Source organism: Engraulis encrasicolus, chromosome 20, assembly GCF_034702125.1.
Source record: "Engraulis encrasicolus isolate BLACKSEA-1 chromosome 20, IST_EnEncr_1.0, whole genome shotgun sequence".
In the NCBI taxonomy this organism is placed as follows: Eukaryota; Metazoa; Chordata; class Actinopteri; order Clupeiformes; family Engraulidae; genus Engraulis; species Engraulis encrasicolus.
The window spans coordinates 35,511,892-35,523,653 of NC_085876.1; the positions used below are offsets into that span (position 1 = coordinate 35,511,892).

The following is an 11,762-nucleotide window of genomic DNA, read 5'->3' on the forward strand; positions in this document are numbered from 1 at the left end:
TGGAACTTAATCACCAAAAAAAAAAGAAAAACAGATCCTCTGAGATTGAAAAGGGAGAAACACTGTTGATAAGAGAGGGGGAGAAGTTGGAAGGCTATTAAAGCGATGGTTCGGAGTAGAATCACCCTAATGCCATTTGAACCGTGACACCCATCCACCTTTACACCCGAAGTGTTTTCTGCCGCAGGCTTACATCAACAGAGTTGCCGTGTTATTCGATGTTTATTCCGGTTAGCTTGACTCAAGCGCATATGGATACTGGGCACCGTCTCCAAACTTTCCCCACAAAAATAACATGTCATGACACCAAACTTCTGCAGTAGCACAAATATGGTCTGTACTCACGAAACGAAGCATTTGGAAGTTTGGAAATAGTCCAGGAGTTTATTATTATCAACACAAGCCGAATAGCTTCTCTGCTGCTAAAGCTGCGCCAACGTTACTTCCGTCATCTAAGACAAGCATGTAAGAGTCCTAAACGAAGCTCATAATATGCACAATGAAAAGTGAATTCAGCATCAGTATTGATAACGAAAATCCTTGTCTAATTGATAGTAGGTAAGATTTGAAATATCTTTTAAGTATTGCCTTGAAAATATAAGCCTTAATCACAATTCAATGAAAACTTTTTTAACACTCTCGTCTGGAAGTTTGTTGAAGACTTTTACGGGCTTGTCTCATATGACGGAAGTAACGTTGGCACAGCTTTAGCAGCAGAGAAGCTATTCAGCTTGTGTTGATAATACTAAACTCCTGGACTATTTCCAAACTTCCAAATGCTTCGTTTCGTGAGTACAGACCATATTTGTGCTACTGCAGAAGTTTGGTGTAATGACATGTTATTTTTGTGGGGAAAGTTTGGAGACGGTGCCCAGTATCCATATGCGCTTGAGTCAAGCTAACCGGAATAAACATCGAATAACACGGCAACTCTGTTGATGTAAGTCTGCGGCAGAAAACACTTCGGGTGTAAAGGTGGATGGGTGTCACGGTTCAAATGGCATTAGGGCGATTCTACTCCGAACCATCGCTTTAAGCACCGATAAGGAAACATGGAATTATGGATGGCGCGAAAGACAGGGGTGGGGAGCAGTGAAGACAGAGGAGGGAGAGGGAGAGGGGCAGGAGTGTGAGAGAAAGGAGAGTGGAGAAAGCAATAGAGAAGAGTTGGACCAAGAGTCAGTGAGAGAGAGATGGAGCAGGAGTGGAGAGAGGGAGAGTGAAAATTAGGCCCAGAGATCAGTCTGATAGGAGGGGAGGGAACACATATCAGATTTCTGTCTCATGTAAGCATGGCTACCTCAGCAGCAAATGCACTGACACTCAAGAAATAACTAACTACTTTCACTTTTTTTAGACAAAACATCCTCGTTTTTCATTTATTTTTTTATTGATAGGAATCCATTCATTCTCACACAGACAAACAACTGGAATAAATACAGATTTGTTTTTTCTTTTTCTGAAAAAGGCACGCATTGCAAAAGGGAAAAAAATGACATACACATGCATAGTATATAAATGACAAGAAGTCAAAACAATGCAAAAGTTTGTAACTTTGTAACTTTGTTTGTAACTGGTCACACAGATTGTTTGTACATAATGGACCAAAATGAAGATTGTCAACAGCTGAGGATGCAGTAAACACAGACGTACTACTGGTCGAGATGGTCGGTTTTCATTCTCTCTCATATACTCGGGTGCATACAACGTCCCCACAGGTCATCGTCTGCAATGCAGGAGAATATACACACGTTATATATTCTATTATATAATATTAAATATTATAAATAAATATTAATATTATATATTGTTATGTATTACTCAGCTGTTTACGAATCAGAAGCCCCAGTAACAGAACCTACACAGACTGTACTTTTTTTCTACCTTTTCTACAAAATTTCACTAACAGACCGCCACAGACTATTAGCAGTAACAGTAGTGTTTGCCTTTGAATAATTCCCTAATTCTGTTGGGTGAAACACAGGCTTATAGACCAGGGGTGTCGTACAGGCAGGTAACATGTGAATAAGTCACCTGGGCCCTATGTATAGGGGGGCCATACATAGTTATGGTAGTTATGGCTGTGGGGGTCCATTGGAGCTGATTGTATATAGGGCCCACAATTTGCTGTGACGCCCCTGTTCTTGGCAATGTGTAAACTCCCATTGGATATCAAAGGGATATCTCACCAGGATTAACTCTCCGTCGTTAGTAAGTTCTCGCGTCCACCCCGTCTTGGGGCCCTCTCCCTTCTGAAGCGTCTGCTCACACACTATCTTGCTTTCTGTCTCCCAGCGCGGAAGGCTCTTCAGTGAACACACACACACACACACACACACACACACAGCACACAGACAAACAGATGATGAATATCACACTTTAAGCAATGGTGATAAGCTACATGTAATGACTATTCATTAAAGAGCTGAATAATTGAAAATAAAATGCTTCTAAAAAACAAAAGATATCACGTGCAACCGTAGCATTTGAACATAAATAAAACCTCAAATCGCCAGCATAGTAACCCAGTGCCCTAACATTAGGCTACGGCAGGGCCCCATATATCATTGTTAATCTCATGATGAATCTGTACCATTTGACAATAAGTTGATATATGATTCCATATCCCATATTAACAATAACTGCAGAGTTGTGAGCCCACTGGAAAAGCGAGAGATGATAATGATGGCGTGATTAATTAGATGGGATGAATGACGACATACACAGACACCCCATAATAACCTCTAAAGTATGCGTTACGTACAGCACTAATGCACACTTCCCAAAGGCCACAATTCTAAAGCAGCGTATTGACAGCATATCCCCACTTTTCAGGTGAGCTGTCTCTTCTTCAACTAGCACAGAGTGTACACAATTGCAGTTATGCACCAGTAGTACCAATTGTTCAAGACCATTAAATTGAAAGAAAAACTGGAGAGTGATAGTGATCTCATTCACCAACCAACAACCACCACAAAGCCAACCAAGCTCTGCAGTTGGAGACCACAACTCCATTGAGACAGCTATCCATTCAGCCATGCAGCGACACACGTGAGAGAATATCTTCTTAAAGCAACAATAAGTTATTTTTTCTGGGGCCGCTGTTGCGCAGCGCGCTAAGCCCCCCACATTTTGGCTTGCATGCCCAAGGGTTGCACCCAGGGTTCGGCCTGGGTCATTTGCCATCCCTACCCCGTCTCTCTCTCCACATTTGCTTCCTGCCGCTCTTCACTGTCCTATCTCAAATAAAGGTGAAAAAGCCCATAAAATTTTTTTTTCTACCTTAATGGGTTAACGCAGCCAGATGATGTAAATCAGGTTGGCATGGCCCCTATTGTAAGACATGGCCCCTATTGTAAATTTGCAATGACCAAGCAGTAATGTATTACTAACGACTGTGTAATGTTAGTGGCAGTGTAGTAGGCCTAGCCTACTATGGTATTAAAGTCCTTTGAGGGGGGGTCCTATGAGGGGGGTGGAATTTATCCATTACTTTTTGACGAGGCAATGACAAGATGGCAAACTTGAGTTTGAACCCTCTGAATACACTTAACCGGGAAACTAACTTATCTACCGCGACTACAAAGCTCTGCGAGTGTTAGCCATGCCAAGTTATCTTATAAACCGCGGGTGGCATTCACCCCTGACTATGAAAGGCCTAGGTATGCTGCTGGTGGAAGCCGCAATCAATCAGATAACTCTTTCCTATGACTAGCCAATGACAGAATAGAACCTCTTCGCCTTAAACCTGGCCCAACGAGGAAGTTGAAATGCTCATGTTTTCTTAAAAGATGTATATCTAGGGGCTTATATGCCTTTATTTGACAGAACAATGTGACACGATGGCAGGAAGCGAATGGGAGAGACTTCGGTGAGGACCAAGAACAGGAAACAAACTCAGGCCTGGAATCGAACCCCGGTCAATGCCCTAACCGTTTGAGCCACTTTTGGGGCTGGAAAGCTCACGTCATATATACTATATAGCCTAATAAATCTGGCAATTTTTAAAGTTTCAATTACTTTCATGTATATTTCGGGAGCAAATGAATGTTAAATTAAATAAAAACACTTCAAAACATTGCAAGACTGATACAGACTGATACAGAAAACAGCCAATAAATTGTTGCTCAGTATCTGACTACTTGTATTGCCTCATCATGACTGATTACACATTTGCTTTGCTTTCAGTAGAAATGTAATGCATTGCAATGCATTGTAGAATTGAATCGGATAGGATCGGATCGGATCGCATAGAATCGAATCGCTACCTCCCGAATCGTGATCGAATCGGATCGTGAGGGCAGTGCCGATCCACACCACTAATACACAGTATATATGCCTTTTATGCCTTTATTTGATAATGACAGTGAAGAGATAACAGGAAACGAGTGGGAGAGAGAGATGGGGCAGGGCTTTGGGCGGACTCGAACCTGGGTCCCCATGGGCATGCAAGCCCAAATGCGAGGGGCTTAGCATGTAGAGTAGAGTCATTTCATGCTGCGCAAGGGGTCAATTGTAGGGGGCCCAGAATTGGAAGCAAGCCCATTACATTGTATGTACTGACAGGGGGGCTTTTCATATGAGTTTGATCCTGGGCCTGGTAAAAGCTGCCAGCATACCTGTGTGTGACTGGTCTTTATATTTCCTACCTTTCAACTAGTGTTGCACCGATACCGATACCAGTATCGGTGGATCGGCACTAAAATGGTGGTATCGGTATCGGTGAGTACCAACAAATACGGCACCGATACCATTTACAGGTGCTTGTATGACACTTAAACAGCCTTGAAATTAATTATTTCATAGAGGTATTTAAAAAGTATAAAACGTTTTGTTGGATTCACTTTGTATTAGTCTTTTTACTGTTTCACATTGATTTTGCATCCAAGTAGTATGCACTACAGCCCTTCATATATATACATTTCAAATAGGGTGGTATCGGTATCAGTATGGTATCAGTATCGGCCGATACTGCACAGCCAGGTATCGGGTATCGGTATCGGGGCCAAAAAATGGTATCGGTGCAACACTACTTTCAACCGATGTCTTATGTTGATTGACTGGAATGCTGGCCCCCAATCTCTCTGCCTTACATGATTCAGGGAGGCTGATTATGTAACACCACATTTTGGTTGGCCAGTTCCCTCTGTGCTTTTCCCCAGTATTCATCCATGCGTGTGGAGTGACGGTAAAGTTCAATGTAATCTTGTGCAATGTAATGTAATACCGTGCATGGGCGTCCGTCCACGGTGGTCTCGTTGAAGGACTGTCCCACGGTGAAGGAGATGTGGGTGGTGCGCACGCTGGTGGAGGTCTGGATGGACAGAGTCTCGCCTTGCTGGGAGATCTCCACCGCTGGCCGCGACGCTGCTGCCACCGCAATCTTTCGAAGAAACACATTCACTCCTACAGAGAGAGAGAGAGAGAGAGAGAGAGAGAGAATGAGGATGGTGATGATGATGAGAGAGAGAGAGAGAGAGAGAGAGAGATGATGATGATGATGATGATGATGATGATGATGATGGATGATGGTGATGATCAGTTCCGAGAGAGAGAGAGAGGGAAAAGAGAATGAGAGGGGCTCTTCAGGAGGAGAGAATGAGACATTACTCTTTTTTCCCTCTCCACCAGTAGGAGGAAGAGAGTGAGACAGAAAGACCTGAGAGAGAGAGAGAGAGAGAGAGAGAGAGAGAGAGAGAGAGAGAGAGAGAGAGAGAGAGAGAGAGAGAATCACGCATAGTTGTGGTTTTTACAGCATATACAGTAACCAAAGATGGATGGATGTCGGATACAGTGTGGGCCTCCTTGACCCCTGAAAGAATGCTTGCGGTTTGCTGATTTTAATAAGGAGGGCTCCCTCTGGTGATTACAATGGAATGCAGCTTGCCGAGTGGACAAGGTAATTTGGAAAACCGATATCCCCAAACACCCGCTTGTGCGAGGTGATGGCGAGTGCGATTTCTCCAGAGACAAACAAATAAGAAGCCAACGGTCAAGAGGGAAGAGACGAGGAATGCGAGGCTGTTAGGGATTCTACTGCTAAAGCACGCAGTCCACCCCCCGCAGCGGTTTTATAAGAGGGGCAGTGGTAGCTTAAGCTCCGAGGGCACCGGGAGCTCTGTTACAAGGGAACATAATCACAGTCTCATGAGCTCTTCGTTGGCCCCTTTTCCGCCAGCTATTAGTCATTAGATGCTGGCCCCTGGCCGCCGGGCGACCTGAACACTTAAATGGGTGACTCTGAATGCATGTCATTCTCAGATGAAATGGCTCTGTGCCTAAATCCATGACTGCCTAGATTAAAAAAAGAAGAGAAGAGAAGGGGTTCAGTCGTAAAACGATTCGCCCTACACTTAAAGACTCCCGATTGGGTCTGCTTGGTGAAATGCATATCCGATTAGTTAGTTTGGTATTTTGTGTTGTCTGTGATGAGAGGATAGCACACACAATGAAGCGAGGTTTACAAGGCAGGTAATTGCAACTCGAACACATCAACAACAAAAGGCTGCAGTAGACGCGCTCGCGCGCCCCTTCACGTGCACGTGGTGGTTGGCGAATGATGCTCCTACATAAATCAATTTGATAACAGTAAAGTTTGAATATATTTCAATCAAAATGTGTCTGAAAGGATTCGGCCATTCAGCAACTACCGCTGAGCTGTCATGCAATAGCCTATGCAAGAAATAGGCTACGCACAGCTGCAATTCAGACCGAAAGAATTACAGTTGAATCCAACCCTATTCCTGCAGAAGTAGTTTTATATGGTAGGTCTAGGCATGACATCATGCAGTGTCTACGTCTAAGTGTCTAAGACTTTAGCAGAATGAATAACAATTAATTTGTTATCTGACTTACCCAACGCTTTTAAAAGCTCCTCAAAGTTTTCTGAACTTTTCATTTTCCAAGTTCCAGAGAAGTCCGCCGCTTTGGTTTCCATGTTTCCAGTTAGTGTGTAACTCACGCCAGAAATCAACTACACCACTTTTCCTTTTTTGCAAAAGTCCACAACCCTGCAGGTAAACTTCAGACGATGCAGGCTAGGTTCTCTGCTGCGCAGCGCAATGGCTGGGTCCTCCTTTTGTGACCAGGACGCGCACCGTTACCTTATGTCGGTCGGAATCCCCCGGCTCTCCTCCTCTCGTTAACTCAATCCGAACAGCTTGTTCCCATTGGCTATGAACTGCTGGAACAACATGAGTATGGGTCCCCACTGCATGCGCCGGGCAGAGCAACCGGCAAATACCCAATTAGCCTCTCGTTGGGTGAGCATGCCTATGGTAATTTTATGCATCATGACTTCAAACGCATGGCGTGGCGTCGCACAGTCATTCCTTCCTCTCATTTGTCCTCTATCATTAATAGATCAAACATTATTTAGGCCAACATTAAACTTCACTAACTGTACCCGAGAATGTCAAAGTTGTTTAATAAGTTGTCAATGAAGGAAAAAACTGAACACAGTATACCACATTACCACAGTATTATTTTTGCTTGATTTTCCCAGGGTAGGGTACTCCTGGCAATGATTGTAACATAGGCTTGAAGAACAACCTGCTCTTGACTATCATGACAACTTTTCCAATCAGAGTTTAAGAGGTTTCTATCATTCTTGCATACACACTATATGTCAGGTTGGCCACCGTTGACAGCCATCTTTAAGCCACAGCACCCAATGCTGTTTTGAATAAAATAGCCCACTCAGAGCTGGCAAAGCTGTCACAGCTGTTAGCATTTACTTTCACAACTTCTCAAAACAAACTCAATCTGACAGGGAAAACGTCAAGACCACACAGTAGTGCCATACAACAACCAGCAAAGCCTCCTACAATCCCATTCCCAATCCCATTCCTTTTTGTTTAGATATTTTGCCCACACACAACAATTGGGACTGATTAGAGAAATCTGCTGCACTCATGATTCAGTGCTATTGTACACTGCAAGAACATAAAACACCAGAATGGGAACCAGCCTGGCTGAGGTGGATCAAGAAACAATAATGAGCTCACAGCAGGCAAGCCAGTAGCCTTGCCTTGGCTACCTACTTTTTGACTACCAAAACCTGGATGACTGAGTATCTTCCCAGATTACAGCCCACACGATGACCTCTCCAGATGGCCTGTCTGGTCTGGAGCACCAATGCCTAATGAGCTGCAGCACCGTGTCTGTGACCTAGGGTGACCATCTCCGTGACAGGAAAAAGGAGGATTTTTTTTAGGACGGGGGTTTTGGGGCCGTCCCTCAAGAAAATGTGTGTTTCTTAGATGCAATTTTCCTGCATTTTAGTGCATTTTTATCCGGCTTAATGCTGTGCCTTACGCCGGACACGGCACTGAAAAGACGGACGGTCCGTTCCAAAGACGGACGTCTGGCCACCCTACTGTGACCTCTGAGGCTCAGGGCTGGTTCTGTCGTTAGGGGCATCCAACTGTCCTTCAGAGAGACACTTGGGGATGGAATAAAGTGTCTATAGGATTCAGACTCTTCTAAACGGGGAGGGGGGCATCATCCTTCATTGGGGGTGGGTGGAGTTACATTACCTGATGGTGCTACCTTATGTGTGAGGTAGGGTGGCCAGACGTCCGTCTTTAGGACAGACCGCCCGTCTTTTCAGTGCCTTGTCCGGCGTAAGGCACAGCATTAAGCCGAACAAAAATGCATTAAAGTGCAGGAAAATTGCATCTAAGAAACACACATTTTCTTGGGGGAGGACCCCCAAACCCCTCGTCCTAAAATATGTCCTCCTTTTTCCTGTCACAGAGATGGTCACCCTAGTGTGTGGTCCCAAGTGTATAGGATCTCCTCTCAGATCGGTTGCCCTCTGGGCCTGGGCCTGATGTTTCTGTTCATTAATTAATCTACCCATGGACACATTGATTGGACCTGTGATGCCTTTCAAGGTGGGGAAATGTCACGACATAGACAATAGCCTGCTTTCATATGTCTGTGTGTCATGGGTTAACTCCCCAGGCCCTGGCAGAGGATTCAGGGGTTTTGCTACCTCATGTCTCAGCAAAGCAACAACTTGTGCTGCCGGACAGCATGCAATGGTGTGCCATGCTAAGTCCTGCTGCACTGCTCCCTTAAGGCGCTGTTGGGGGCTGCCCCCTTGCACGGGTGAGGCATAAATGCAATTTCATTGTGTGCAGTGAACACTTGTGTGATGTGTGAGAGTGCTGTGTCACAATGATAATGGAAGTTGGAGTTTCCCTGTTGAGCTTATGTAATGGTGTGCCATTCTAAGCCCTGTGAAGTTCAGCCAGTGTATCCCCTGTGTGCTGTGGTGCTTATCGAATCGAAGGAGATTAGACCTGTAACTGTATTGTATTTGTACCGAACCGAACAGACCTGTACCGAACCGAACAGTGCTGTACCGAACGGTAGTTGACAGGCAACTCTGTTCATGTTTTTACATTATGCTGCCACTGCATGCAGTGGCTCATGCAGATCGCTGAGAGAGAATGCAAGAAAGAAAAGGTGTAGAGCCTTGCTCTTTGTCAGGCTTTGAGAAAAGTACCATTTCTTAAACTGATGAAATGTACTGAACCGTGACTCCAAAAACCGAGGTACGTACCGAATCTTGATTTTTGCATACCGTTACACCAGTGATTCTCAAACTTTTTCAGACCGAGGACCATTTTGTCCCCCCAAAAATGTTCAGGGACCACCTGACAACTGAATTGACAGTTGACGGGTGCTATTTCGACATTAATTTTGATGCAGATCACTTACTTTTTATTCAAAATTACAAGCCTGTCTTATTGTGGTGAAAATATGACTTCAGACATGTTTGGCTTTGTAATAATGTTACAACTTCTGCTAGCTTGTCTTGGAAAAGTAGAAATCCCTTTGCGGACCACCTGAGCTCTGTCGCGGACCACCAGTGGTCCCCGGACCACACTTTGAGAATCACTGCATTACACCCCTAGAGAGGATTGTGGAGGTTTCCTAGCCTGACTTCATAGCCAGACCCCCGTGCATTTCTGTTCATCTTCATGAGCTCACACGAGGGTCTGGAGGACCTTCGGATTTGCCCTGCTCCCAAACCAAAATGCAGAAGAACCAATCAACATTGCAAGATTTTCAGAGCTGTGACACAGTCAAAATTTAAACATAGTGTTGAAGTGGAAAAATAAGTGAAGCGTGACAGTTGTTTCAGCAACAATGGCCGCTCGCATGGACTCACACATCGACATCGATCCTCTTATTTTAACTGTATATTTTCGAATCTATGTGAGTTCAAGCAGCAGCTCTTTAAAAATGTCAGAGAAGGCAGAACCTATTCATCTGGCGAGAGTCAGGTTAGAGCAGCAGTGGTTCTCAACCTTTTTTGAATAAAGGCCCCTTGGCCCTCATCATAAGCCTCCCAACACCCCCTTGACCTCATCATAAAGCCTGTTAATTCCCCCCTTGGTATTAAAAAATCAAATGGACCAATGCCCCCCAATGGCCCCCCCATTCAGAGCCACTGGGTTAGAGGCTTCCCTCCTACCACCCAGGAGACATGAGACATGGGGACTTAAAACAGGGGGGGCAGACAGGATTGTGGGGCAGCTTAGCGGTGGTTAAGTCATGGGCTTGTGGTTTTAGGAGTTGAAGTTGCCAGCAAAGGGTCATAGGTTCAATTTCCCACACTGACACGGATGGGTGGGTGGTGGTTAGGGGGGTGCTGGGGGTTGAATGTCCAGGACTCTACTCCAGCCCTCTGTCATGGCTTCCCACTGCTCTCATGTTTGATGTGTGTGCTGTGGCGTGCATGCTGTGTGATCATAATAACAAGTCATTCACTCAATTAGTACGTCAACACTGGGGACAAAATTGTTGACAATGGAAAGGCACCAACTTGCCTGCAATAGCCTACTTGAGGTTCATGGAGTCCAGTTTAGGCATCATGCCCCAAAAACTCGCTTTCACATGATGGCACAGCGCTACACAGCAAATACAAGAGTTTAATTTTACTCTCTTGGTGTACATTTGAACACTGTTAAAGGGTAGAGATGAACTCTGTTTGAGTCTAAAAAATTGTACTCTACTCTGGTGTCAGTGTAAAATGTACTCTCTATACTTGGACACACATAAACACCAAAACAGATGTTGAATGTACTCCTACGGAGTAAAATGTACACTGACCGATTTGCTGCGTATTTTGTCAGTGCACTAGGCCTACATCAAATGGAGGGCAAGCTAAGCAAAGCACTGAGGAGCTACTGTTTGAGATGCCATGTTGATTGTGTATTTATTGCTCTGCCAATCTATTAACCAAGAGAAGATTTTAGAGAGTTCAGCCGTTGTTTGTGCTTCTCATTTTAAATGCACTGCTGACTGCAGTCCCTTTAAAACACCATGAAATTTAGAAAGTTCAACTTGAAGTGGAAAACTCGCTCAAAGTCTCATTGGATGAGTCACATATCCACATGTGTGTTTTTTTCCCCTCTGTTGAGCCGTGTATTATTTTCACAAAGCCGTTTAATCCCAATCAAAGCAAGTGCTTTCATTCTGGCAGTCCATGTTAAAATAGGCCTATTTGACGTCTTTTAAACAAAATCATAGACTATCACTCACTAGTTGACGATCTATTTACCTCATCAAAAGGGAAGCAAATACGAGCACAGTGTTTGCATATAAATAGACCAAACAGAGAAATGGTTTTCTGTCTTATTTATCAGAGCAGAACTGGCAAGTGTCATGTGGGACACCATATTTTAACCTGAATGTTTGTTGAGTAATTGGTGCAAATGACGCAAAAGTATGAAACGCCCAAAGAG

At 44.4% G+C, this 11,762-nt stretch overlaps 1 protein-coding gene across 1 annotated transcript; it reads right to left on the reverse strand.

The window, feature by feature from the left end:
- Positions 1-1,038: 1,038 nt before the first annotated feature.
- crabp2b (cellular retinoic acid binding protein 2, b) lies at positions 1,039-7,218 on the reverse strand. Its single transcript, XM_063184926.1, has 4 exons — positions 6,856-7,218; positions 5,228-5,406; positions 2,190-2,306; positions 1,039-1,726 (listed from the first exon to the last, which is right to left on the reverse strand). The coding sequence occupies exons 1-4, from the start codon at positions 6,935-6,937 to the stop codon at positions 1,676-1,678; spliced, it is 429 nt and encodes a 142-aa protein (XP_063040996.1). The 5' UTR covers positions 6,938-7,218; the 3' UTR covers positions 1,039-1,675.
- Positions 7,219-11,762: the final 4,544 nt, after the last annotated feature.

Excerpts from the sequence above, each read along its gene's own strand:
- crabp2b (XM_063184926.1), bottom strand. The coding sequence starts at position 6,937 with ATGGAAACCAAAGCGGCGGACTTCTCTGGAACTTGGAAAATGAAAAGT. Across the intron at positions 5,407-6,855 it reads GGAGCTTTTAAAAGCGTTGG|GAGTGAATGTGTTTCTTCGA; the intron begins GTAAGTCAGATA and ends CTCTCTCTGTAG. Across the intron at positions 1,727-2,189 it reads ACGACGGAGAGTTAATCCTG|ACGATGACCTGTGGGGACGT; the intron begins GTGAGATATCCC and ends CCTGCATTGCAG.